At 45.9% G+C, this 25,606-nt stretch overlaps 1 protein-coding gene across 1 annotated transcript in view; it reads right to left on the bottom strand.

The window, feature by feature from the left end:
• Positions 1 to 25,311, bottom strand: part of OVCH1 (ovochymase 1) — a 40,613-nt gene extending 15,302 nt beyond the window's left edge. Inside the window, 25 exon segments of the mRNA XM_071803611.1 lie at positions 4,741 to 4,808; positions 5,705 to 5,786; positions 5,789 to 5,832; positions 5,834 to 5,875; positions 5,977 to 6,048; positions 6,050 to 6,141; positions 7,174 to 7,246; positions 7,712 to 7,832; positions 8,129 to 8,188; positions 8,636 to 8,764; positions 11,107 to 11,197; positions 12,232 to 12,362; positions 12,544 to 12,585; positions 12,588 to 12,671; positions 13,519 to 13,550; positions 13,552 to 13,644; positions 14,283 to 14,362; positions 14,364 to 14,405; positions 15,556 to 15,740; positions 18,321 to 18,344; positions 18,347 to 18,409; positions 20,549 to 20,712; positions 23,132 to 23,226; positions 24,197 to 24,315; positions 25,143 to 25,311. Of these exon segments, the coding sequence (XP_071659712.1) occupies positions 4,741 to 4,808; positions 5,705 to 5,786; positions 5,789 to 5,832; positions 5,834 to 5,875; positions 5,977 to 6,048; positions 6,050 to 6,141; positions 7,174 to 7,246; positions 7,712 to 7,832; positions 8,129 to 8,188; positions 8,636 to 8,764; positions 11,107 to 11,197; positions 12,232 to 12,362; positions 12,544 to 12,585; positions 12,588 to 12,671; positions 13,519 to 13,550; positions 13,552 to 13,644; positions 14,283 to 14,362; positions 14,364 to 14,405; positions 15,556 to 15,740; positions 18,321 to 18,344; positions 18,347 to 18,409; positions 20,549 to 20,712; positions 23,132 to 23,226; positions 24,197 to 24,315; positions 25,143 to 25,311 (2,197 nt within the window).
• Between the last annotated feature and the right edge of the window lie 295 nt (positions 25,312 to 25,606).

The following is a 25,606-nucleotide window of genomic DNA, read 5'->3' as shown; positions in this document are numbered from 1 at the left end:
GAGGCCAAATCAACAGGGAAATATTTGGAGGCATCTAAGTGGTTATAACTGAGCAGGAGGAGTGAAAACAAGATCACTAATGAGAATTGCATGTCCCTTTAGTACCAACCATAATAGGGTTGTCTGCCTCCCAGGGCAGCAATTTTTGAAGTTGTACCCTCTGTAGAGTAGCTTAAAATCTGTTTAAGTGTGCTTCCACCCACACCAACATTTATGAGCTTTCTGCACAGACTGGATGCTGACACCACACAGTGTCTCTGCCTACCTGCATGGGATGCTGAGATCACAAATGGGGAAAGCTGAGCCCTTCAGTAGAAATCTTCCAAATCCAGAAGGGAGATGAGGAACATTTGCCTCCTGGGGAAGGTGCGGCGGTGTGAACGGCATTGCACAGCAGCAGCAACTGTCTGAGGGCATACACAGGGAAGCATGATGAAGCTTACCCCACCATGGAGCAGAGCTTGGCCAGGCTGAGTTATAGGGAAAGTAGCCTTCCTCCAGGAGAATGACCTTTAAAGTAGATAGGTAGGTAGGTAGGTAGGTTGATAGGTAGGTAGGTAGGTAGGTAGGTAGGTAGGTAGGTAGGTAGGTAGGTAGGTAGATAGATAGATAGATAGATAGATAGATAGATAGATAGATAGATAGATAGATAGATGGATGAGATCTTTTAAAAAGCAAAAACCAACCCAAAAAACTAAAACCTCTTCCACCAGTTTAGGTTTTAAAAAGAGCACAATGAATTAATCACACAGCTTTGCACAAAGACAAAGCAAGGGTCCTGCAGGTATTCAGCACTGCTGGAGGATGGAGACCCTGTGCTGGCACAGGGGGACAGCACCAAAGGGCAGTGCAGGTGTGGGTAAAATGGTCTGGAAGTTGGTAAAGCCCAGCAGGCTGAGCCACAAGAGCTTGTCTCTAAGTTCATTTTAAAAACTGTTTAGTGCATTGAGGATGACATCCCAATTCAGGTCATTACAGCACCATGCACTTGCCATGACTTGGAGCTCATCCAGCGATGAGTGCCTCAGCCGAGACAAGGCCTCTCCAGTGCAGGCAAGAGCCTCACGTGTATTTCCAGCCCCTACAAACCATCCCTGGCGCTGCTGTGTTAATGAAGCCCTCACAGTTGCTGGCTGTGCTGCACTTGCCTGAGGAGAAAAAGCATCCCCACCTCCTGTTGCTTATTGCTTCAGGGGACCTATTTTTATCTCAGTGGCGTGATGTCTTGGAGCACCAGCAAGGATGCCAAGTGGGAAGAGGAGTAAAGCACATGCTGCATGCCAACAGCCCAGCTGCAGCACAAGTCTGCAAGCAGAGCCAGTAGCACATTCCCTCCTGAGCAGGTTGCTTGTTAAAGCTTTGAGCAACAGCATTCTGCAATTAGTTGCCAAAGCGAGTGTCACCAGTAATTCAGGGGTACTTCAGCCTTTTCATCAGTCTTCCTCCAATACTGTCACAATATTAGATGTGGAGAAACATTTAAATGTTTAATAGGCAGGAGGAGGCACAACAGCAGGACAGGGCTGTTTGCTGTGCTTTAAAGACAGCAGCAACCTGACAGAGCACCTCACCTGAAATCACAGCTCTGGTTATGCTAGGTACATGCGTAAGAGATTAAGTAACTGTCCGTGCCCTGGGAAACACAACCTAAAACATGGACGACTGAAAACAAAACAAAAAACCAGCAACAACAGAAAACCACATACACACAAAAGCCCAAATACCTCATTCCAAGAATAGTGAGGGAGAGAAAGAGCAGATGAAGCAATATTCCCATGTGCAACCAAACCTGCAGCATCAGTATTAACAGACCCCTGGCTTTCTCACAAGGGGAGCCCATTGCTTCTCACTGCAACAGAGTCTTTCTTCTCTTGGTCTGCTCATCAGCCCCCCTCCCTTCCTCTCTCCCTCCATCTCCCTGTGTACACACACACATACTCTTCCCAGGACAAAATCCAGAGAGCTGTGTCCACTTACATCAAGATGTTAGGAGACTCAACCTTGTTACTAGGCTCTACCTACAGCTGCTTCTGAACTGAACAAGCTCCACCACCTTCTGCAAACCAAGCGCTGCAGCCTCTGGCACACGTCAGCTCCACACACACAGTTCTGCAGTCACCCTGTGTGCACATCTACCCCAACAGCTTTGTGGGCAGCTTCTCTGGCTGCTCCTGTGCTGAGGTCTCCAGTTTACTTCCCAGCAGCATGCTCTGTTTAGCATCTGAGCAGAGGCACAGAGTGCTTGGAGACAGTTCAATATTATACAAAACTCAGGAAGAGTCAGCACAGCCAAGCACTTGCCTCAATAAGAAGGCAATCATATGAAAGACAGATAAAGGAATCAATGGTCAGTATCTGGCTCAAAGAGCCCTCAGGGCTCTGAATCTTTTGTATGGTGCCATATGTAAAAGCTGTATGCAATTCTACAGCCTCCACCTCTGAGAAAGATTTACAGCTACAGAGCTGAGCAATTCCCTGCACAAAATGCCTGACCTACAGTAAATCCATGAAAGCCATTACAGCCTTCAGAGAATCAGTGGTCGGCAGCCAGTTGTGTCAGATCCAAGGGTATGGAATATCTCCAGCCAGCTCTCAGCTTATCTGTGGGGATGGCCTGGCTACCATACAAGTGATTACTTGTTCTGTTAACTGGTTTTAGTTTAGAAGAAAGCTCTCCCTTAGTCAGCACCTGTACTAACATTTCTGTTAGGTCAATGTGGGACTATGAATGGTGCCACAAGGGACGAAGACTGGCAGCTGCAGCACAAAGCAGCAGAGTCCAAGTGCTCATCTGACCCAAGAGTGAAGGATTATCCACAACGTGCTCTTTTCTTTAATATATACTTTAATTTCCTGCTCATAACTGCAGCACACTTTATTCAGAATACAGGGAAAAAAAAAAAAAAAAGAAAGAAGAAAAATATATTCCTCTTAGCAGAATCACAGAATGTTAGGGATTGGAAGGGACCTCAAAAGATCATCTAGTCCAATCCCCCTGCCAGTGCAGGAACACCTGGATGAGGTTACACAGGAATGTGTCCAGGCAGAATTTGAATGTCTCCAGAGAAGGAGACTCCACAACCCCCCTGGGCAGCCTGTTCCAGTGCTCTGGCACCCTCACTGAGAAAACGTTTCCTCTCATATTTAAGTGGAACCTCCTGTGTTCCCATTTGTACCCATTACCCCTTGTCCTATCATTGGTTGTCACCGAGAAGAGCCTGGCTCCATCCTCGTGACACTCACCCTTTGCATATTTATAAACATTGATGAGGTCGGCCCTCAATCTCCTCTTCTCCAAACTAAAGAGACCCATCTCCCTCAGCCTTTCCTCATAAGAGAGATGCTCCACTCCCTTCATCATCTTTGTTGCCCTGCGCTGGGCTCTCTCCAGCAGTTCCCTGACCTTCTGGAACTGAGGAGCCCAGAACTGGACACAATATTCCAGCTGTGGTCTCACCAGGGCAGAGTAGAGGGGAAGGAGAACCTCTCTCGACCTACTAACCACCCCCTTCTAATACACCCCAGGATGCCATTGGCCTTCCTGGCCACAAGGACACAGTGCTGGCTCATGGTCATCCTGCTGTTCACCAGGGCCTCCAGGTCCCTTTCCCCTACACTGCTCTTTAATAGGTTGTTCCCCAACTTATACTGGAAGTCCTCCATTTTCTGCTGGCACTAATAGGATAAAATATAGGATGTGCAGAAACATGAAAACTCCGTCCAAGATTAGCTCTTTCCTCTTTCTTAGGAAATACTGTAGTACAATCACAGCTGTTCACTAAACAATTACATACTTGGCTGTACATGTGCACATGCAGGGAAGGAGGAGGGATAAAGTTCTGGAAGACAAAGGCTTTACATCAGCAGCTTCCCAGTGCAACTACTCTGAGCCAAAGTGAAATATTTCTCTAGAATTAGATTCAGTTTATTTAACATGGAAAAGGAGACTTGAAGCTATCTGGTCGCTCTTTGAAATCTCTCAAATCCCGTCAGATTAAACAAGCTGATGCAGTGGATTTCTTCATTTGCCAATGAAACTGTAAAGCCAAAATTACCTTGACCTGAGTAACCTCAGCAGGAGAGGAACTTCTGGGAAAGAAGAAGGGAGAGAACTGGTGGCATGGAAGCAGTATGTCAATGCTGAGTTCACATGGAGCACCTCAAACAGGTTTGCTCCCCTCATTTCTCTGCGTAAGAAAACCCCTAGTTTAAGAATAGGGGCCTCTTCCCTTTGTAAGATACCATCACTTTCATGCAATCAGTCATTATACACTAGCATATGCTATCCTTTCTCTAGCATTTCTCTGGCAAAATTTATCCTGCAGACTTTTGAATGTTGTGCTAGTTATATCTAGGCACACATGGACACACAACTTCAGTTTACAGCATTGTCCCAAGCTATTCTGCCCAAAAGTGTGGGGCTGGTAGGCATTTTCAGAAGCAGCCACTTTTTACTTAGAAAAGTACCTGCCCAAAGATTATATTCTCTTTGTGAACCGGAAGTGTTAAATACAAGACTTATGCTTCTGAGACTCCCATTCTAATTTATAGTAAGCATTGTTTGGGGTGAAGACATGAGGAAGAAGAGGAAGCAGAGACTTTCTGCAGGACATCACCTGGATTTTTAGTTCTTCCTGTTATGTTGCCTCAAAAAGTCTGCCAGACAAAACCTCAGTGCACTTGGGATATTTTATACAAAGGGGTTATATTCAGGGCTCATCTCACTTAGAGAAAACTCACCTTTTATCATCAGTCTTATCCAGTCTAGGAAAATCTTCACCCTTGAACAGACCACTGGTTTCTTCAGGCTGAAAAGGTAAACAGTTCATTTTCCTTGCTGCAAACCAAAGGGCAACCAGAACCACCCCAGGAACCAAAAGACAAAGGACTCACAGTAATCTCATTTAGCCCCCACACTACTGCAGCTAAGAGGAGAGCTGTCACAGGTCAGATTTGCCCAAGAAAAATCCTCTGTGCAAGAACAGGGCTGCTGCTGATGCAACTCAGCCCTAGCCTGCAATGAAGAGACTAATTTAAAGTCTTGCTTATCAACATGGAGTGAGGACCGAGAACAGGCTGCAGACAGCGAATGATTGAGTAGTGCTCTTTAGTCTTACACATAATTTATGAGTCTGCCATAAGACTGTGATATTAAGCAGAACCTACTTTCTAACTTGACAGTGCCTCAGTCAGAATTACTTGCCTTTTATTTACTCAGTTGTTCTTACTCACTTGCCTTGTGATTTCAAGGAAGTTAGTTCTTGAACAGTGCTCTGAATACAAGAGTTTTACAAAACCAATAGAAGTCTTCACAGTTTATCTTGACAAAAGAGTACTATGAAGGGATTGCCAAGATACAATGGGAAGTGTCTTCACTAGAGTAAGAGATGGGACTCGAGAAGTGCAAGGGAAGAACAACCTCTCCTCCACAGGTCTCATTAAAATTACAGTCCAGAGAAATATTACTAATCTCTGTGGTTCCATTTCCAAGCAATACTGCACATTGCCTATATCTCCCGTACTGATTGACTCCATCTATTGCTCTTACAAGCACTATCCACTCCAGAGACAGCAAGGTGTTGGAACTTTTAACTACCTCTTGCTATGTACAGCTCTGCCCTCTGTCCTTCTCAGTCCCTTCCCTCAGAAAGTCCACCAAAATCCATATGTAGACACCTTCAAGAGTGCTCACCTTTAGTTTTACCTTACCTGACAGGACTCCTGGCCTCCCACAGAAACAAAGCCAGCACAGAACATCCTGGCTGTGATACTTCCAGGTAAATGAAGTAGTAATTTCTCTCACAGATTTCATTCTCAAGTACAGGCACTTGTCTGCTGCAACTGCCTAGCTGGGCTCCCATCTGCTTGGGAAATAAATTCAAGGTTAGATCTGGGCACAAGAGTAAAAGATGAGATGAAAGTGTCTGTTCTGCTCATAATAGGCAAACAGGCGAAATCAGAAGAGCCACCTTCTTTGATGATCGACTATTTAGACACAGTGAAGAAGATAACGTGTTTGTGCTGTTGGGCAGACGCACTGGGCTCAGTAGTGTTGTAGTCTAGAGGGGTGTCTCAGTGCACCAGGGCAATGTTAGAGTCATAGCTCAGCATGGAGGCTGAGAGGGGAGACCTTATGGCTCTCTACAACTACCTGAAAGGAGGTTGTAGTGAGGAGGGTGTTGGTGTCTTATCTGAAGTAGCAAGTGATAGGATGAGAGGAAATGGCCTCAGATTACACCAGGGGAGGTTTAGATTAGACACTTGGAAAAATTTCTTCACATAGAGGGTTGTCAGACATTGAAACAGGCTGCCCAGGGACACGGTAGAGGTGTTAAAGAGACACCCTGGAGGTGTTTAAGAGACATGTAGATGAAGTTCTTAGGGAAATGGTTTAGTGCCAGTGTTAGGTTAGTGGTTGGACTCAATGATCTTGAGGGTCTTTTCCAATCAAAATGATTCTATGATTCCATGAAGTGGAGATTTATCGTGGTGGTTTTCACCTGTGACCAGGGCAGAGAAGGAACAAGCAGCCCTCTAAAGTGCATCCTGAAAGCATACTTGTAAAGGAAGAGGGTAAAAATCCCACAAGCAATGACCAAGCTCAAAATAAGGCATAAAAAGAAACAAACAAGGTACAAGAACTTTGAAGACAAATCCCCCACTTCTCAATTTTTCAGTTGAGAAGATTGTTAGAATGGATTATGTAGACCTCCTGAGTTTAGAGTGAAGGCTGACTGCTTGATTGTGCAAACACAAGTCACTAAGCTTTTGCAGAAGACTGGTGTGAGTCATTTGTGCTTCTTTTCCACATGTTATTTCTTCCCTCCCCTCATTAGGAAGAAAAAATCAGCAGGCTTTTTATAGACGGATATATTGCTCGGCATCAAGAGAGTAAGACGCTATGGACACTCAGTCATCTCTGTTAGATTTTAAGACTTTTTTATTGCTAGTAGTAAGAACCAGATATAAAACATACTTCTATAAACTGCAAGTTAACTGAATGAGACCAGAGTCACTAGATTTCCTTTCTCATTCCTCAACCTATGCTGCATATCAGTCGTTTTGCCTTGCTGTCAACACTGTTTTATCTGTGCATGTAGATGTATTTTGAGAAATAGTGTAGGGGCAAATACACACAAGTCAAAATTTTTAATGGTATTGCATGGTTTTTACCTGTTCTATTAACTCTCTCAGGGCTCTGTCATGTTCTTCTGCTGTCACAGTCCAGTGCAAGAGTTTATTGGATCTGTATAATTAAAGCAAACATATTGGAGCTACTTACAGTCAGCCATACAGCTTCCTTATTCAGCAGTCATACATCCCTTCTGGCTCTTCTTTAATTAGTCAGTTATTCCCAGGACTGCTGAGCAAGATCTGCTCACCACAACAAATATGTTGTGTAAGTTCTGGTTTTGCTACAGCTCTGACAGTAGATAGTCCAATTAACTTTAATGGATCTCTTACAAGCAAGACCAACCTGCTGCCCTGTCTAAAACCAGTGATTGTGGATGAAGGGCAGAAGGAAGGTTTTGTAGAGGACATGAAGGTGTGAATGTAATTTATAGCTCTCCAGCTGTTTGCACCCCTGCCTGGAGGAGCAGGAGGAGTGCAGAGCATGGGGAAAGGAGCTGAGGTGGCTTTGGGATGCTTTGGTCACATTCACAGCTACACAGAGCGTGTGTCTTTCAGCTGCTATATAGGGTGATGACACTGGTGGTCTCCAAGGAGCTTCAGGGCAGCATGCCATGGCCAACAGTGAGGATAGGCCTTCTCAGTCCCACTAACACACTTGAACAGCCACTGGAAAGTAAATGGGGGAAGGCCACAGGCATCTGCAAGAGAGCACTTCAGAGAGCAAATGAGGCTCAGGCACTGAAAGCAGGTCTTTCCCATCCTCTACCCTGTGTCCCCACTCCCAATAGGAAGTGCATGCAACCAGAACAGAGAGGACACACCATGCATATGGAAAATGAGAGATGGGACACTTGCCTATCACTTTTCATTAATGCAAGAAGTGTGCAAAGAGGGACCTGAGGTCAGAAATTATCTGCCTCACTGTATAATCCTCTTATATGTCAGAAGAAAGCTCCTCAGCCTAGATCACCTGAGCAGAATTTTATTTCTTTGCCTAAGGGGACATCTTTCAGAGGCAACATCAGTGTAGTAATTAATCCTGAATCTTCTCTTCCTGCCTCCATTACAAGAAAGGAAATAAGAGTTAGCTCTGACTTGGGTCAATAGCTGTGGCTTGTCCCCTCAAAAGAAGTCCCCACTCTGGAACGGAAATGTTATTCATCACCTCCAGCAACAGCTGGCACATATTAATGAAAGGAGAAAGCAACAACAGCAGACTAGCCTCCAGCATCAAGAATCTATGATGAGATTTCAAGGGGAATATCAGACTGACAGGATTAGCAAGGTTGCTTGTTTCAGGTAACAAAAGTTAGTCATCTCATTTCTCAGTGAGAAATGGGATCCCATTTCTCAGTGAGCTGCTTTGCCACAAACAGCTATTCTGTTTTAAAGTTACTTCGACAGAATGCAGCAGGATTAGCTTAAAAATAAGATCATGCATCTAAGAATAGCTGCAGATGATGCAGACATTGTTAGGCACAGCAAGCATCTCTCTGCTAACCTGAATGAACAAAAGCAAGCTGGGCTCTGAACCCTCTGAAGCTGTTCTCACTATCACTTTCAAAACGTGCCAGCATGGCATTCTCTGGACTCAGCAGTGGTTTGGGAGTTGAGAATGCACAGAGATTAGCTGAGGGAATGAACAAGAAGCTGTATTTCTAACGTGAGAAATGTCCTCCTGTGAGCACTCACAGCTTTAGCTAATCTAGGTTTCTAAAAAAAACCCACAGCCCTAGAGTCTTGGTGACTTTCTGATTGAAATGAGAACTTCTGCTGAAGAAGCGCCTGCAAAGCAATGTTAATCAGTGACATGAGCCAGCAATGTGCGCTTGCAGCCCAGAAGGCCAATTGTATCTTGGGCTGCATTAAAGGAGCATGGCCAGCAGTCTGAGGGAGGTGATTGTGCTCCTCTACTCTGGTGAGACCCCACCTGGAGTCCTGTGTCCAGTTCTGGAGCTCTCAGTACAGGAAAGACATGGACCTGTTGGAGAGGGGCCAGAGGAGGCCACCAAGATTATGAGAGAGCTGGAACACCTCAGATGTAAGGACAGTCTGAGAGAGTTGGGATTGTTCAGCCTGGAGAAGAAAAGGCTCTGGGGAGACCTTATTGCAGCCTTCAAAGCGGCCTATAAGAAAGAAGGGGACAGACTTTGTAGCAGGGCCTGTTGCAGTAGGACAAGGGGTAATGGTTTTAAACTAAGGAGGGCAGATTTAGACTAGACATGAGGGAGAGTTTTTTTTTTACATTGAGGTTGGTGAAACACTGGCCCAGGTTGCCCAGAGAGGTGGTAGATGCCCCATCTCTGGAGACATTCAAGGCCAGGCTGGACAGGGCTCTGAGCAACCTGATCTAGTTGAAGATGCCCCTGCTCATGGCAGGGGGTTGGACTGGATGACTTTTGAAGTACCTTCCAGTTCAAACTATTCTATAATTAGTAAACAATAGCAGCCAGAGTTAAACTACTACAGTTATGCTACAGGTACACAAAAGCAATCCTAATTTTCTCATTGTGGAATTACAAGTAATCTTCAACAGTATGAATGACATTCGTTGCACAAAACCTCCACACTTGAGAATTGTGCTTGCCAGCATTGAGGGGTGCAAGCAAAGTCTTGCTTGAATGGTTTACATGTACAGGTTGAGGACCTATAGAGCATCTGCTAGACTTTTCTTCCTATTGAGAGCATTCAGTTTGCACAGCATCTGGAAGTCCCATAACTGCAGCTGGATAGGAAGCTTGTGCTTTATTCCAGAGGAACTTTCCTGTAAGAATCTGAATTTCTGATGACAAAGCTGTGCTGGAAAGCATCAAGTGAAACATTCTGGGATGCTGAAAGCTCCCCCCTGAAGGATTCCAGATCCAAATTTGTTAGCCTTCTTCCCCTCATTTAAATACTCATTTCCAATGCAAACCAGATTTCTTTTCAAGGGAAATGTAGTGTTAATACTTATTCAGCATTTGGCAAACACATGCAACTAAATTACCACAACAAAATAGATGGTGAAAAGATAGAAGGAGTTTGGCAAAGATGACTTGTCAATGGTGAACCCAGGACAGTTCAAGCCTCTTTCCCAGCTTGTCTGCTGTGAAGAAAAGAGCACCAGACTCTCATCACTCTACTCTGTCTTTTTGCTGACATACAGGCCTGTAAAGAGGTAGCCAGAATTCAATTCAAATATCTTCACTTTTGAGCACTAGTTTGCTGTTCACCTTAAGAACAGATACCAAGCTCTGCTGAAGTGAGTGTGGTGCCTGGCAGCTCTTTATTTAAATAAAAAAAAAAAAAAAAAAAGAAGTTGGTATGTTACAACATGCTTTCATTTTGTCCAAGTAGGAGGAACATCTGGAAATACAGATTTAAAAAAAAAAAAACGATTCTCACATTAATAAAGCTGAAGCAGATTTAAAATGATGAATTAAAAATATTTCCTTCTGAAGGTGTGGGAAAGCAATGCCTCAGGTTAGCACTTTTTTGATAATGAAATTCCATCAGAATTACTTCAATTCGTAAAGAATTCATATCCATTCCAGTGGTACTAGACACCTATCAACAACCCCTCTTTTGCTCTGCCTTACTTTGCACATTTGTTTTATTTAATAACACTTAGATCAAAGTTGCTCTTGCTCTCTTCTTTGATAGAGAGATGCAGAGTGGAGACCTGATCCAGCAGCACACACTTCTGTGCCCTGCAGCAGAACATGAGACCATGGCCTGATATCCAGGCCCTCAGCACCAGCCAGCTCTCCATGAGGAAGCACAGCTTTGGACCAGAATGTGGCATCTCCTGTGCCAATGGCCCATTTGGCCACATCACGATGGGCAAGATAGATGGGCAAGCCTCAAGGCTACTGCAGAAGCCCTTTCAGTAGCACCAGTACCACATTACCAGACAGAGAGAGTGTTTTGGTGATAAAACACACTCGTTTCCACATGGACTTCTAATTTGAGACTGAAACAATTAGCACTCACCCAGCCGGTTTTCTTCTTCATCATCACTGTGAAGAGTAACTGCATCATAAATGCAGCTTGGACTAAGTTACACAACGTCTTCAAACTTCAGCTGCAAAGAGGACAAGCAAGAAGGAATCATCAAGACTGAGACACCCTTCTTAACCATATGCTGCAGAAAAGCTAGATTTCAGAGGAATTTGAGCATGGCTTCCCTTGGTGAGTATGTCACATTTTGCATCAAAACAGCCTGTTGGCAATCTTGGCCTGATTGCTCCCTTGTGTGCAGGGCTACAGACAGGTCTGCAGAGTATGAGGCTGGCCTAAGCTTTACCTTAAGGGATTTCAACTGTGATCTTTACTGCAACACTTTTACTTGTACTTCTGAAGGGTCAGTGTCCCATGTGGAATGCCCCTCCAAGAGCCTTTCCTGCCATCCTGGAGAACAGGTGATTTTCCCATTGTTTGTTTTGTTTTTAAGCCAAACTACACGTTCTCACAGCAACAGAGCAGCAGCAACCCAGCCAGTAGGTCTGCATATCCTCGAGCATCCTTAGGTTTAACACAGTTTTTCAAGCCCTCAGCCAAGGCAGTGAGGGAGGAGAGATGTTGCTGCTTTGAACAGAGTCAGATGTTGATGTGATTCATCAGGGGCTGGGATGAGCTTGGTGGCATGTTTGGTGCACACGAGTAGCAACAGGCAATAAAGAGACATGCCAGTACTATGAGCAGGAACTATTGTCAAACCACCCTTGCACAATGAGGAACAAATGCTTTGGTATGAGGCTAAGGAGTAGCATGGGGTTTTGACACTGTCTTCAGGAAAAGACTGACTATATTTTTTGCAACATGATCTCTACCTTCCCTTTACCACTAAATATCTGTGCTGGACTTCAAGATAAAGGCGTCTTGAGATGAGATTGGTGCCTACAGACTTCAAGCACTTACAACAGTCACAGCCTCTCAATACATGAGTTCAGAGGTGATGTCTAATTGACAAAATATGCACTGCAAAGAATCAGTGACCTGGAAACCTTACAGTTTACAATCTTCCATGTCACAGATGTTTCTGGCAGGATTTTATTGAATTATTCCCCTGAACAGTTCTTTGTGCAGAGGTTTAAGTGCAGTTTCTCCTTTTATTACCTATACAACATACTCTGCTGGAGCCTCAATGAGCCAGTGGCACTTTGTGTTCCTGGGATACAAGCCAGGGTAATTAGCAGTATCAATCTTCCCCTCTTCCACTAGCATTGCGACACTCCCACAGCCCAAACCTGCAATACAGAGATGAGAAACATGACAATTGAACAGTTTGGATTATACAGTACTTTTAATAAACCCAAATCAAACAACTTGAGTTTTAAGGAACCCAGGCACACTAAGGATAGTTGTTATTATATTTTAAGGGAGTCAGGAAGGAAGGGAAAGGAGTTTCTACAGCATAGGTGAGGTCACCTGCTTCAGAGTCCGCATGGCTGGCCATGAAAGTGAGCTGGTGTTGTTCCCATCAGAAACAAAAGTAATGGTGACCTGGTCCAACTCTGCCAACAGAGGGGCTGGGAACACATTCCTGCAGAATTTACCTCATGGAGACAAGGAATGGGCTGAACATACATTTATTCAGACAAATCTCACTGTGGTTCATTAGGCTAGGTCCCATCAGGAAGGTCTCTTCTTACACTGAGTGGAAGACTGTTTGGCTTTCATTACCTATAAAATATTTAGAGGCAGCAGAGAAAAACTGAGGAGATGAGACCATTCGAAACAATCATATATTCCTAGAGGATTAATTGCATGGACTTAAGATTAACATTATTATCAACACATTGCCAGTAATACTGAGTGGAGAGCCAGCCAGTATTTGCAGGAAATATTTATTCTCTGTTGGTTCAGTATTAAGCATACCTTACAGAGGGACAACAGGCCACATTTCTTTAAAAGTCTCATCTGTACATTTACCCAGTAATCTGCATGCTTGTTGGACCGTATAACCAATTCTGAACCAAGGAAGACCAGGCCTCTGGAGAAGTGTCTCCAATGCACATGACATTTGCTGGCTCTGCTGACACATCAGAAGCTCGTCTGGACACACACCAGCTAAACAAGGCTAAGCACTCTGTCTCTTCTGATACCCAGGGTCCATAAAATATGTAATATTGGAGACAAGGCAGAGAGGGCACAGAATTATGTATGGCTGAAAGACATTTTTGAGACACCCACCACACTGCACTGGATGCCAGCACGAACAGGAACACATCCCTCAGTCCCACCTGCCCTGCCCCATTTGGGTGTTGTCTCTAGCTCTTTAGATTCATAGTGCAAAATATAAAAGGCTTCTCAGAAGCCATCTAGATTTGTTGGGGTTTTTGTGACAATGAGTTAACAAGAAGCTACACCCAGTAGCCCTCACTCCAGGGCACACAGACTTACTGATCAGCTCTCTTCTGTTTGAAGAGAGGGACACAGTCACATTCAACTGGGTACTCCACATATAATTTGGTGAAGCGTATCAAGATGATTTTGTCCTCTGGCACTGTTGTATTCCAGGTGCACAGGTTAGAAGCAAGAAACAGTAAAGGTATGTATCTGCATGGCTGAGCTTAGCCCTTGTCAGTCCCACCATGGGCTGGGAGGCTTCAGTGGCTGCTTTCCTACAAGCACACAGCAGGAGTTGTCAACTGATGTCACCAGCTCCACCTGGTAAATTTTATTATCTTCTCCCTTAGCATAAGCCATCTGGGAAGAGTGACCAAAAGCAGAGGACTGTTGTGAATTTGCTCAGCACTAGATGGGGACTAATGGTACCTTACAGCAGCAACAGCTTTGTGCTGTGTGACTAACACTGCCGGCTCAGTCCATCACATTCCCCTGCCTCTCTCAGGGGCTGAAAGCTTCTTTGTGCCAGGTGACACTGATATGGCCAGACAAAAGGATAAAGGGTAGAACAGATCTCTAGACAGCTACAGCCATTTTAGGAGTGTGGCTCATGCAGACTCTGTGTTACTAATAGACTGTGTCTTCCTTCCCCCACAGCATTATCCTGCCCAGCAAGTGTAGCTGGAGATTTTTATTGCAGAAAACACATAACCCCCATCATACAGACACTGCTGGGAGCAGCACAAGCTGGATCTCTGGGAAACACTTGGGTGGGTGCCCCAAGGAAGACCCAGCAATTTGGCTACTACATCAGTTACCTGTTGTCAGGGTAGTCATCCTACAAAGCCTGGGTATACTGAATATGGCCACTTTCTCCAAAGAGCAAGGACGCATTGGGAACTGCACTCTGTTGGTGCATGGAGAGAGCTTGGCACAGCAGACTGGGAGAGAACAGAGCTGTACGGGATACCTCGGAACAAGCACTGTCAGTCAAGGCATGGGCTACAGCATTGCAGTTGTTTCAAACACAAAGTGTTTGACATGTGGCTGAGAGAAGCCTTGGTTGAGAGCACATTATTTCTTTCCCAAAGTCCTACTTAAAAATCCCCCAACTTTTGGAACCTATCCCACCAACACTGGGGCTTGCATTCATTCAGCCTGCTAAGATCTGACATGTCTACTCCAAGCTTCGTTTTAATGAAGCACCACTTTTACGTTTGCCTTTCCTTCATCTTCTATGGGCATTTGGTCTGCTCGAATCCCAATAGCTCTGCTTTGCAAAGGGTAACACACCCATTTTGTAGCCATGTGGCTTCTGCTCCTTGCAGTTACTTTTGCCAATTAAGAGGCATCTTCTTAACTGCAGACAGTTCCCCTTTGAAAGCACGATCATTAAGGATCCCTAGCGAAGCCATAATAGGTCAGGTATTAGTTAATACCAATGCTTCAACTTTGACGGCTATGACGGAAATAACACTATCTCTTTAATAACTTGTATTAGCCCTGTAATCATCTGTAGAGAAAAATACAAGTGGCAAGCAGGGAGTCACTAGACCTGTGCCTACCTATAAAAGGCACTTCTGATAAGCCACTAAAACCACAGCACTTAATATAGTGCCCCTCTTCCCACTCAAAGTTGTGTTTGATGAGGAGATAACCCCCAATCAATCCCGCATGCTGTTTCAGGAGCACAATAGCCTTTGCAAGCTGGCAAGTGCTCAAAGCAAGCTTTTATTAGAGCAGGGCTGTTATGCAGCACTCAAGGGACACCTCACCAAGCTGGAAGGGCTGCATTCAGCCAGAGAGAGGGAAAAGCTGAAGGCTACTCAAGCTGCCTTCAGAGGACACATGGGTCGGACCTGCTACTGTAACAGGGTTTCTGAAGGAGGATTTATGCATTTGAAGCTTTGGTTTTGCCATCCCAAATTAAAGATTATATACTTTGCTGCTGATGCAGCAGTTGGGAATTAAACAGAACTGCTGTGTGTGGAGTGGAGGGAGGCAGCAATAGCATGGCAATTTGGGTCCCTACAGTTCTGAACAGACAGGCGAGGAAAAAGCCTCCCAGTACTCACACCTACCTGGTGCCACGGACTGGGCAATGAAGTCTGTGAATGCAGCCACCCAGAAGAAGATGCCTGGAGAGCCCTGGGCCATGGTGCTTCCCCTGATGGTATCCCATCCTCTGGCACAACCATCCTCCCAGGATACCACACCAGCCAGAGTCCAGGTGCTCAGACATGCAAGGGGAGCTCTGGAATCACTCTGTTGCCAGCCTGTCGAAGGGGAAAGGAGCCATTTGTTCCTGTATCAGCAGCACCAGCCTTTGGCAGTGTTGCATGACACACCAGCTTTAACACAGAAGCCAACACAACCTTGCTTGCTTCTCCCCAGTCACAGGGACCTGGCACTGTCCCTGCTCATTCAGCTGTGTTTCTTTAATCTAAAATGCACCAATCTAAGCTCTGTTGTTTCATGCTCCTGATCTGCCTTGCAGTCTGACACTCTGCCCTTCCCCATATACAAACCCCCTTTTTCCAGGAAAAATGTAAAAATGAAAGCTATTTCACTAACAGGTGCAGAACTGCTTTGAAAATGTTCACACAAGGTACGACAAAGGGCAAGGAGCTTCCCAAGCTACTGTTTGGCTAAAAAATGTTCCTGTAAGTACACCCCAAGGGGACTAGTGACAGCCTGGTCAGCAGCTTTCCCTAGGGTAGACCAAGAGTGGCCCCACTCACAGAATCACAGAATGGTTGGTGATGTAAGGGACCTCTGGAGATCATCTAGTCCAACCCACCTGCTAAAGCAGGTTCACCTAGAGTGGGTGGCACAGGAACAAGTCTAGGAAAGTTTTGATTGTCTCCAGAGAAGGAAACTCCACAACCTCTCTGGGCAGCCTGTTCAGTGCTCTGGCACCCTCAAAGAAAAGAAATTTCTCCAAATATTCAGAAGGAACTTACTGCATTTCAGTTTGTGCCCATTGCCCCTTAACCTGTTGTTTGGCACCACTGAAGAGAGTCTGGTCTCATCCTCTTGACACCTGCCCTTAAGATACTTATATAAGAATTTATAAGATCCCTTCTCAATCTTCTGTTCTCCGGGCTATACAGACCCAGCACTTTCAGCCCTTCCTTGTAAAAAAAGATGCTCCAGTCCCCTAATCATCTTTGTAACCCTCTGCTGGATTAACTCACATTGTTAAGACCAGCACAGGAGGGTTTGGCACTGACCAATCTCCTCTATTGCAGCCCATTGCCCAGTGGGGCTGAGTAAAGCTATATCAGAAAGCTTGAGTGTGTGTAAGAGGACACTGATGGAGAGGTGGGAACTGCCTTCTTTCCAGCCTCCTGGTAGCCTTTCCCATGCCAGGTTCCCTTGCTCATTGCCTGAATTCCCACCACTCAAAGTCTCTCCTGGTTTCAGCAAAGGTGGTGGCACTTGCATGCAGAGATGGAAGTCCTGCTGTTAGCAATGACCAGGACAGGTCTAGACAAAGGGGCAGTCATGCTCCAGTCTCCTACCCACATCCATACTCCCACCCACAAAAGAATTCTCCTTGCCTTTGTTATCCTGAAGCTCCTTGTAAAGCCCTTGCTCAGTGAAGTGCTGACAGCACTGTCAGAGTTGCTGCTTCCCTTTCTCCCCAGGAGAGGAGAAGGTTTGCAGGTGGACATGACTAGCCTACTGCCCAGTGGGAGCCAGGGCAGACAAGCTGTTACCACATGTGTCCCTCTCACCACCAGAAAAAACAGCATGAAGCCCTACACCAGCAGCAGGTTGATGTCTCTCAGCAGTACGCTGAAGGTCTGACTGTGGGTGAGGGGCAGCTCCAGCTCCTACAGACAGGACCCAGTGCCCCAGTTGCTGTGGAAGCAGTCAGGCCACATCCAGCAACTGCAAGACAGCTCACCCCTCTGACCAAATGACAGTCAGCAACTCACACTCCTGGGAGCCACATCCACCCCTTCCCCGACACCCCAGCACAAGTGATTGAGGTGAGTCCCACACCATTTGCCTACCTGGTTTTGAGGCAGTTTGGGACCACCAAGCACATGCACCCAGCTAGTCAGGTAATGCATTGGTTTACCCTCTGCCAGTGCAGAGAGAAGTGCTGCTAAACAAGGTCAAAGCATGTAATTCCTCTGCTGGTTGGACAATGGACATCACTCTCTTCTCCCAAGTATCTTCCTGCTACAGGGCTGGAGACTTTCAGGGGCTAGGACGAAGCCTTCAGCGAGCTGCTAGCATGAGAGATCAGCCCTGGTTGGGAGACAGGCATGCTCTCTCCTGGGTGGGCTGCTGGAGAGTGGGGGACAGGCAGGTCTCCTCTGTCTCCTCTGCTGTGAATGAGCCTCAAACCACTGAGAACATGAAAATAAAAAGCATCATTCACAGACATTCCCATCTCCTTCAAAATCCACCAAACCCAAGCAAGTGCAATTCCTCTAAGGGAACAAATTTCTGATATCTAGAGGAGTATAAAAAAAATATACATTTTTACATGCAAGGGAACTATTCTCACTTTTGTAAAATCTTGTAAGGACAGCTCTGCTTCTGAGAGGCTTTGATATGCATGCATGAATATGCACAGCAGTTCTGCAAAGTTCAACCTTCCCTAATGTTCTCCAAGGTCCCACACTGCAGGAAAATGCTGATCTGCACATCCCTACAGAGGCCAGTCCTCTGACAGGCAGAGAAGACCTGATGAGCAAAGGGGTACCTGAATTTTCCATCTGGCAGAAGTCACCTTCTCTTGCATTTCTATTTCTGAAAATAAAGTATCATCTCTTTTCCCTTATCTGTTACTCTTTATTCCTGCAACTGTGACCAGAAGACCCTACCATTTGGCTCACCCTCAGACACCTTGCCCCAGCCACACACAGTGTCCCAGCCTGGAAGTCTTCATCCTTGTGGATGAGGCAGGAGGGCCAAACATTGTCCCCTGCAGAGGAAAGGGTGTATAAATGGGCGCCTGAACCCTGTCCTTCTAGGAGCATTCCTGATTTACAAGCATGAACAGCATCCTTCAAGTCACACTGTTCCATTTCTCCCCTTTCTGAAATACCATGGTCATACGTAGGTATATACAAAATGGGAATACACACTGAAGTTAGCGACATGTAATTGAATTTACATGAGGCAAATTCAGAGGGAGAGAGATCACGAAGGTTGTTAGCTTTGTTAACTTAAGCAGAAGCACACTTGGAAAGGGGACGAAAGAAAAGGGAACAGCATGACAGGGACCACAAAATGAAAGCAAGTTGCCTTTGTATCAATTTCATACAGCATGGAAATTGGACAGTGCTTGGGAAACTCTTTGCACCATTGTCCCCAAAGACCAGAGATCAGATCAGAGAAATTATGCAGGACACAGAAAACTCAACACAGTTCAATTCAGACTCTTATTGCTTGGGTTTTTTCTTGATATTGGGAGAAAAATGGATGACAGTTCTCCTTGGCTGCCCTAATAGGGCATTGGCAGTTCTGACCCTTCAGAAGGGCTGGTCAGGGAGCCCTGTAGTTGCCTCAAGGGTTGTCCATATGGCTCAGATGATGTCGAGCCTAGTTCATGCCTAGAGATATGTCTGTCTAGCCACAGAGTACAGCACACAGGCAGCCCTCAAGCAGCTTTCCTCATGCTGCCTGGCAGGATGTTTGAGCCCCAAAATGAACAGTTCTTGGGTCTTATTTCCTTTATTCCTGCCATCATGGGCAAACAGTAAGGCTATCAAAATCTGAGCCAGTGATGAGAGACATGACAGTGACAGAAGGTTGTTTTATGTTGGCTGATCTGCCATCTGATGGTCGCAGCCAGTCATGGCCAATTAGCTGTAACCCATCAGAGCTCCATATAACTCACAGGATTGCCTTTGAAAAGCCTAAAAAGTTAGAGACTTGTGCTACTTCTTTACCTCCAACACCCTGAAATTGCCTCCAGAGGTTTTGCCTTTGCCCACAGAAGTGCTTGGAGTGAGCAGGTTTTAATCCAGCCTGCTGCTCAGTGGGCAGGACCCCTGCAGCCACAGCTAGCTAATGGTCCAGGGCTGCAGCCAAGGGGAAGCCCATGGCTTTCCAGCAGCTAGCTGAGCGCTTGCGTTAGCACAGCGGGGCCAAAGGGAACTGTGCTGGTATAGTTTGTGTGAGGGGAACACAAAGCACACAGGAATCTGATACACAGAGAAAACATTCATCCAGCACTGTGCCCTTGTGGCCAGGAAAGCCAATGGCATCCTGGGATGTATTAGAAGAGGGGTGGTTCATAGGTCCAGAGAGGTTCTCCTCCTGCTCTACTCCGCCCTTGTGAGACCACATCTGGAATATTGTGTCCAGTTCTGGGCCTCTCAGTTCAAGCAGCACAGGGAACTGCTCGAGAGAGTCCAGCGCAGGGCAACAAAGATGATGAAGGGAGTGGAGCATCTCCCTTATGAGGAAAGGCTGAGGGAGTTGGGTCTCTTCATCTTAGAGAAGAGGAGACTGATGGGTGACCTCGTTAATGTTTATAAATATATAAAGGATGAGTGTCACGAGGATGGAGCCAGGCTCTTCTCGGTGACAATCAATGGTAAGACAAGGGGTAATGGGTTAAAACTGAAACACATGAGGTTCCATTTAAATTTGAGAAGAAACTTCTTCTCAGTGAAGCTGACAGAACACTGGAACAGGCTGTCCAGGGAGGTTGTGGAGTCTCCTTCTCTGGAGACATTCAAAACCCACCTGGACACATTCCTGTGTAGCCTCATCTAGGTGTTCCTGCTCCGGTGGGGGCACTGGACTAGATAATCTTTCGAGGTCCCTTCCAATCCCTAATATTCTGTGATGGGCTTATCCAGGACACGGACCCTGACCAAGGGATAAACTTCTGGGACAACTAATCAAAGCCTAGGACAAGAATTAACCAAATTGTGTTACCTCAGTGAGAATAAATGGCATAACTGAGGGAATACTTCTCTAGCATAGAGAGCACAGGGAAGGAAGGAAGAGGGGTGTTTTTTCCAGACCAGTGAATCAGATGAGGACTTTGCCTGCATAAAGCACCCTCTCACAGAGGCAGCTCACCTCCAGCCCTTGGGTTCCTACTTACCATACTGGACTGAGTGCTGCAGGGCCACGTCACAGACTATGTAGTGCAGCTGGTTGAACATGGGCTGGGTAATGACACACAAGACAGGGATGTTCTGCTCCTGCCTGCCAGCCCACTGGAGGTGACACTCCTCCTCTGTCACCACCAGGCTCTTCAGGAGTTTCCTGGTGGAAAAAACAGTGCCAGGGTGATGAGGGAAGAGGCTTCCACCACAAAGCAAACTGAGCCTGAAAATACTGAGCCTGAAAACTCACAATGTGCTCCTACCCTGGGAGCTGGGGCTGGACTTTCAGCAGGGCTGATTCCACATTATCAGCATCACAGAGGATTCCCTGACCTCCAGCTGAAAAAACTGGACTTACTTTTAAATTGACAAATAGGTTTCTTGTTTCATCTGCTATCTATCAAGCCACTGTTCATACCTGGGCAGCAGCAAGCTGCCAGGAGGCCAGGGGGCATGCCAGCAGATTTCTTTGCTGCCAGCTCTGTGGAGGGAAAACAACAGTTTATCTTTTTGCCTTGGGACTCACAGAACCTCTGTGCTGGTTTTTGGCCTTGAAACATCAAGTTCAGCTCCTGTTACCTCCCGTCTAGGATTCTAAAAGGCACATGAAAAGCCTTAAAAGCAATTGCCTAGTCGTTTTGGCTCCATAAATCTTCCTAATTTTGTTATCAGCACATTTAGGAGATGAGCAGAGTCCTATGTCTGAGAGCTTTATGATAATTGTATGTAGTTACATGTATTTTAAATTAACACTAGATGAGTGTATGCCCATTATGGTTTTTCTGCATATTTTATAAGCAATATAATGCCACAGTTGAATTTACAGCAATTTGGTGCAGCAGAGTCAAAACACCATTCAGTATGTCTTTTACCATTGGGTAGATAGTTATGCTATGAGAATAGTTACCCAATAAATAGATTGGCAGTAGATCACATCTTTAGCCAACCAGATATTTAGCAAAGGAGTTTAATCTCCTCTGGGGACTCAGCAATCGCATTGGGTGCAGGGTAAGACAGTTTTGCTCTCAATGGGAGGTATGAACAGGGTTCATCGATCTGCTCAGTACCAGGCACTGCAAGAGATGCCCATAGGAGCCACACAACTCATCTGTTTTGGCTGTCAGCATTTGCCCTTACCAACTCTCACAGCACAGGGCACAACACAGCAGCGACCTCGTTTCAAGACCTTTGCAATTAGGCCTGATTAAAGGTCTGCCTGCGCTATTACCAAAACAGGATAAAACCCAGACCTGAAGCAACTGCCTTTTCTCTCCAAACTATGTTCACTTGAGAGCCCAAGAAACCCCAGTGCTTTGGAGCCTATTTATCACTGATTTCTAGTAGTTCCATAGGTTTCTTTTTAATTAATTTTTTTAATCCCTGTCCTCAAACCCTTCTAACCCCCATGGGATTACAGCCCTTCATGAAAATCTGACCGCTGTGAATCACCACCACACTATATCACCCATGAAGACTTCAGAGGTGACAAGTCTTGACAGCCTGGTTTGAGGGTGCTGGTAGGCACATGGTGTATTACAGCTGCCTGCCCTGAAGTGTGGCCTTGCACATTTTGATTCAAGATACTGGGGGTTCAACTTGAGTCTTTGCTTCAATGCTTTCTAGTAAATTAACATATATCCCCCCCACACACATACATACATACACACTCTCAGGAAAATCATTCCTCTCATTTTCTAATCACTTCCAGCCACAGGTAACAGACCCACTAATAGCACAGCTCAGCATTAAGCCCAGGAGGCTGTTTATTAGAGCTGCAAAGCTCCCATACTTCCCAGCAACATCTAACACTGGGATCATCTGGGAATGCAAATGCTGCAGCAATGGGAACATAGGAACAGCATTGGTAACATAACACTGGAGAGCAATAGCACTGGCTAGTTTTGCATTGAACAGAGAAACAAGGAGGTGCCTCGTTATCAAGGTTATTCTTGCACATTGAAATTTTTGTACCATAGCGACTTCATCATTATTCAACATCAGCCCTCAAAAACGATGCTCAAGTTGAGCAAGAAACAGATGTGAAGCTGACTGGTCTGCAATTACATTATAATGGATTATAAAAGGGCTGGCAAAGGGGCCACTTATATCATTGTCCCTGCCCATTAAGAGGTCTGTAGCGTGACCTGTAAAGCTGGTCTTGCATTAAAAGTGCAGAAGCCAATGTGACTGCCAGGAGTAATGGGATATTTGCCAGGGCTGCTTTTACTAGGAAGCTGCAGTGCTGCTCCTTCTGCCTCAGAAATGCTTCTCTGGTCTGGGCACTGAACAGGACATTCAAATTTGATTCACAATCTCCCTGTGCAGGGGACCCCTCTCCCCAGGCTTTGGGGAGAACCATGCAGAGAACCAGCAGGAGCAAGCAGGGTGCTGGGGGGTGCACCAGTCGCTCAAGGACATCTGGCAGATCTGACAGTGGCAGAGCACTCAGTCCCAGGGGGAGCATTTCCCTCCCTGACTGAGAACCACATACCTGAGCTCAGGAGCTCCCCACATCATAAGAAGAACTTCTGCTTCAAGAGGCATCAAGAACAAGTGAGGAGGTCAGGCTGACTTATTGCTGCAGGCTGACCACACAGTGAGTGGTGGTAATAATCACATCTCCTCCGACCAAACCACCATTACAGAAATGGAAATGGCCCAGTCTGAGGGACACCTTCAAAGAAAGGCTTGGGTATGTTTTGAGATTAGGAGAGTCCTATCACCTCTCCAAAATGTGAAATAAAAAAGATCATCCCAGCCTGGAAAACAACTTTTTCCTCCCAGTGTTTGTGTGGGATGCCCAGCTACCTGGAGCCGAGAGGAGTCATTTCCAAGCCATTGCTGACCCTTGGCAACCACCTTCAGCTGCAGTGCAGCATGAGAGGATTGAGACTCCGGAGCACCCCAAACCAGAGGGGAATGAACAGCCTTCTCACTCCTCATCCTTGTGTTCCTGAGCTTCCAAGGCTTGATGCCGCTCAGAGGATCCATCCCCCAACCCTAGCACCCTACCTTCCTCCTACACCACCCCCTCCTTTTCCTTCCTGCCCTTCACGCTACTATCTGCATACATTTTCAAGCTGATCTGTGTGCTGGGACTGGCTTTTAGGGAGAGGGAGGTGGCAAATACTGTTTGCCACATGTGCAAACAAGTAGCACTTTTCTAAATAAAACCATGTCCTGCTCAGGTACTTGTCTAATTTCCTCCCACAGTCATTGCTCTGTGTTTTTCTTATGTGAACACAAACCATCAGGTGAGGCAACTTTCCTCTGCAGCCTCTTGCTATACCATAAAACCCAGCAAATCATCAGCTGGTGCACATCACAAAAACTCCGCAGTTGCATTAGCTCATGGCAGCCAGAGACTTGTCTACACTATTAGATCAGCTCATTTCCTCCTACTTTGGGAGGGGAGTCAGCCTGGGAAGCTGGGTAAGAAAGACTTTTAGTTCAACTTGACTGAGCAGCATTCAATGATTTCTTAGGGACATGGTTTAGTGCCAGCGTTAGGTTAATGATTGGACTCAATGATCTTGAGGGTCTCTTCCAACCTAAATGATTCTACAATTCTATGGCTTGAGGAAGAAAGCTGCTGTCTCTCCTTCACCTTTTCCAGGAGGAAGGCAGCGTACTGCAACACAGACCTGCCAGGGCTGCCCTCCAGGCACCGACTCTCTCTCACCAAGGATTTGAGAGAAGAATCCCAGTGGCAGAGCATCATCTGTGCTCTTCAGGTTGATGGGGTGAACTCTATGTTTCAGGTCTACACAGAAGACAAACAAGAGAGTTTTGCAGTGAGACAACCCCCCATATGCTCAAATACATCACCTCAGGCTCTTCTGACACGAAGGGAATTAATGGGACAAACCCCTGGTGTCGCAGCTTTCCTAGCTCCAGCCTGAGCTCCAAGCTGAAGGCAATTATATGGAAATAAATGAAAATGCATAGAAACTGTATTTCTTGATAAGAAGCTCATGTATGCAAAGCTGAGGTCTCCTGTGAGGTACTTTCATGGTGTGTACGCACACTGAAAAAAAAAACAAATGCAGATTTCATCCAGGAGCCTAATTGCTCTTCATGAAATGCAACTAGGACTTACAAAATGAGGTAACAAATGCAACAAGTTACAATGATGCCACCCTACTTTATTCAAAGTTTATTATTTCAAAGCTTCTATACCTTAAGTTTCCTGGGGAAACAGAGCTTTCTCACATTGCTTTTGGCACCAATTGTGCCTTTAAAAAGTGGACAATAAGCACAGGGCCTTTTGACTTAGATTGGGGTCCAGCCAGGAATGGCTGGATCTGATTAAGTTTTAGATGCTTCATTGAATTGTGCAGTTTCAGACAAATTTGTAGCCATCACATTTATGTTCTCTGGGAAAACCCCGCTCAGCCCTCACCCAGCGGGGACCGATGCACACACTGACAGGTCTGTTGGACCACATGCTGGGGAGGGGGGAAAAGGAAGGGGTGTGCTGCTCCCCTAGGTCAGCTCCAAAATGCTATCATCACAGCAAAGATCGCACAGGAGGAATGATCTCTAATACTTGGGACGCAAGGAAAAGGAACCGTTTGCGACTGCTCATACCAGAGGTCTGCTTCTCCAGGCTGGGTGGTTTCAGGAAAGGGTTAGCATCGAGCTTCTGGCTCCTCTGCTGGGAAGAGGACAGCAGCTCTTCCTCCACACCCTTCAACTGGCTTGTGTCTGCATCAGCTAAAATCACTTTGTTAATCACTCCTGCCCAATGCGTTTCCATGCCAACAGGAGAGGTCCTCTGCCTCTCTCAAGCCGAGGCTGGGATAAGAGTTCGGTTCCCAGACACACACACACATAATGCTCATGATTCAGGAGGTCCTCACACGGTGTTTGTCCAGGCAAGAGCCTGGAATAACTCAATGGAGTCACCAGGAGACTGAATCTGAATCCAAAAAGTTACCAACTATCACAATGATACCCTTCCAGATCTCTCCTTAACTTTGGGCCCTATGTCCTCTGCTTAGGCTTCAAGGCAATGCTACTTGCTTAACCTGCCCATCAGATTGGCAAGCATT

Source organism: Patagioenas fasciata, chromosome 1 (genome assembly GCF_037038585.1).
Source record: "Patagioenas fasciata isolate bPatFas1 chromosome 1, bPatFas1.hap1, whole genome shotgun sequence".
In the NCBI taxonomy this organism is placed as follows: domain Eukaryota; kingdom Metazoa; phylum Chordata; class Aves; order Columbiformes; family Columbidae; genus Patagioenas; species Patagioenas fasciata.
The sequence above is the reverse complement of the archived record's forward strand: the minus strand, read 5'-3'. Positions and strand labels throughout refer to the sequence as shown.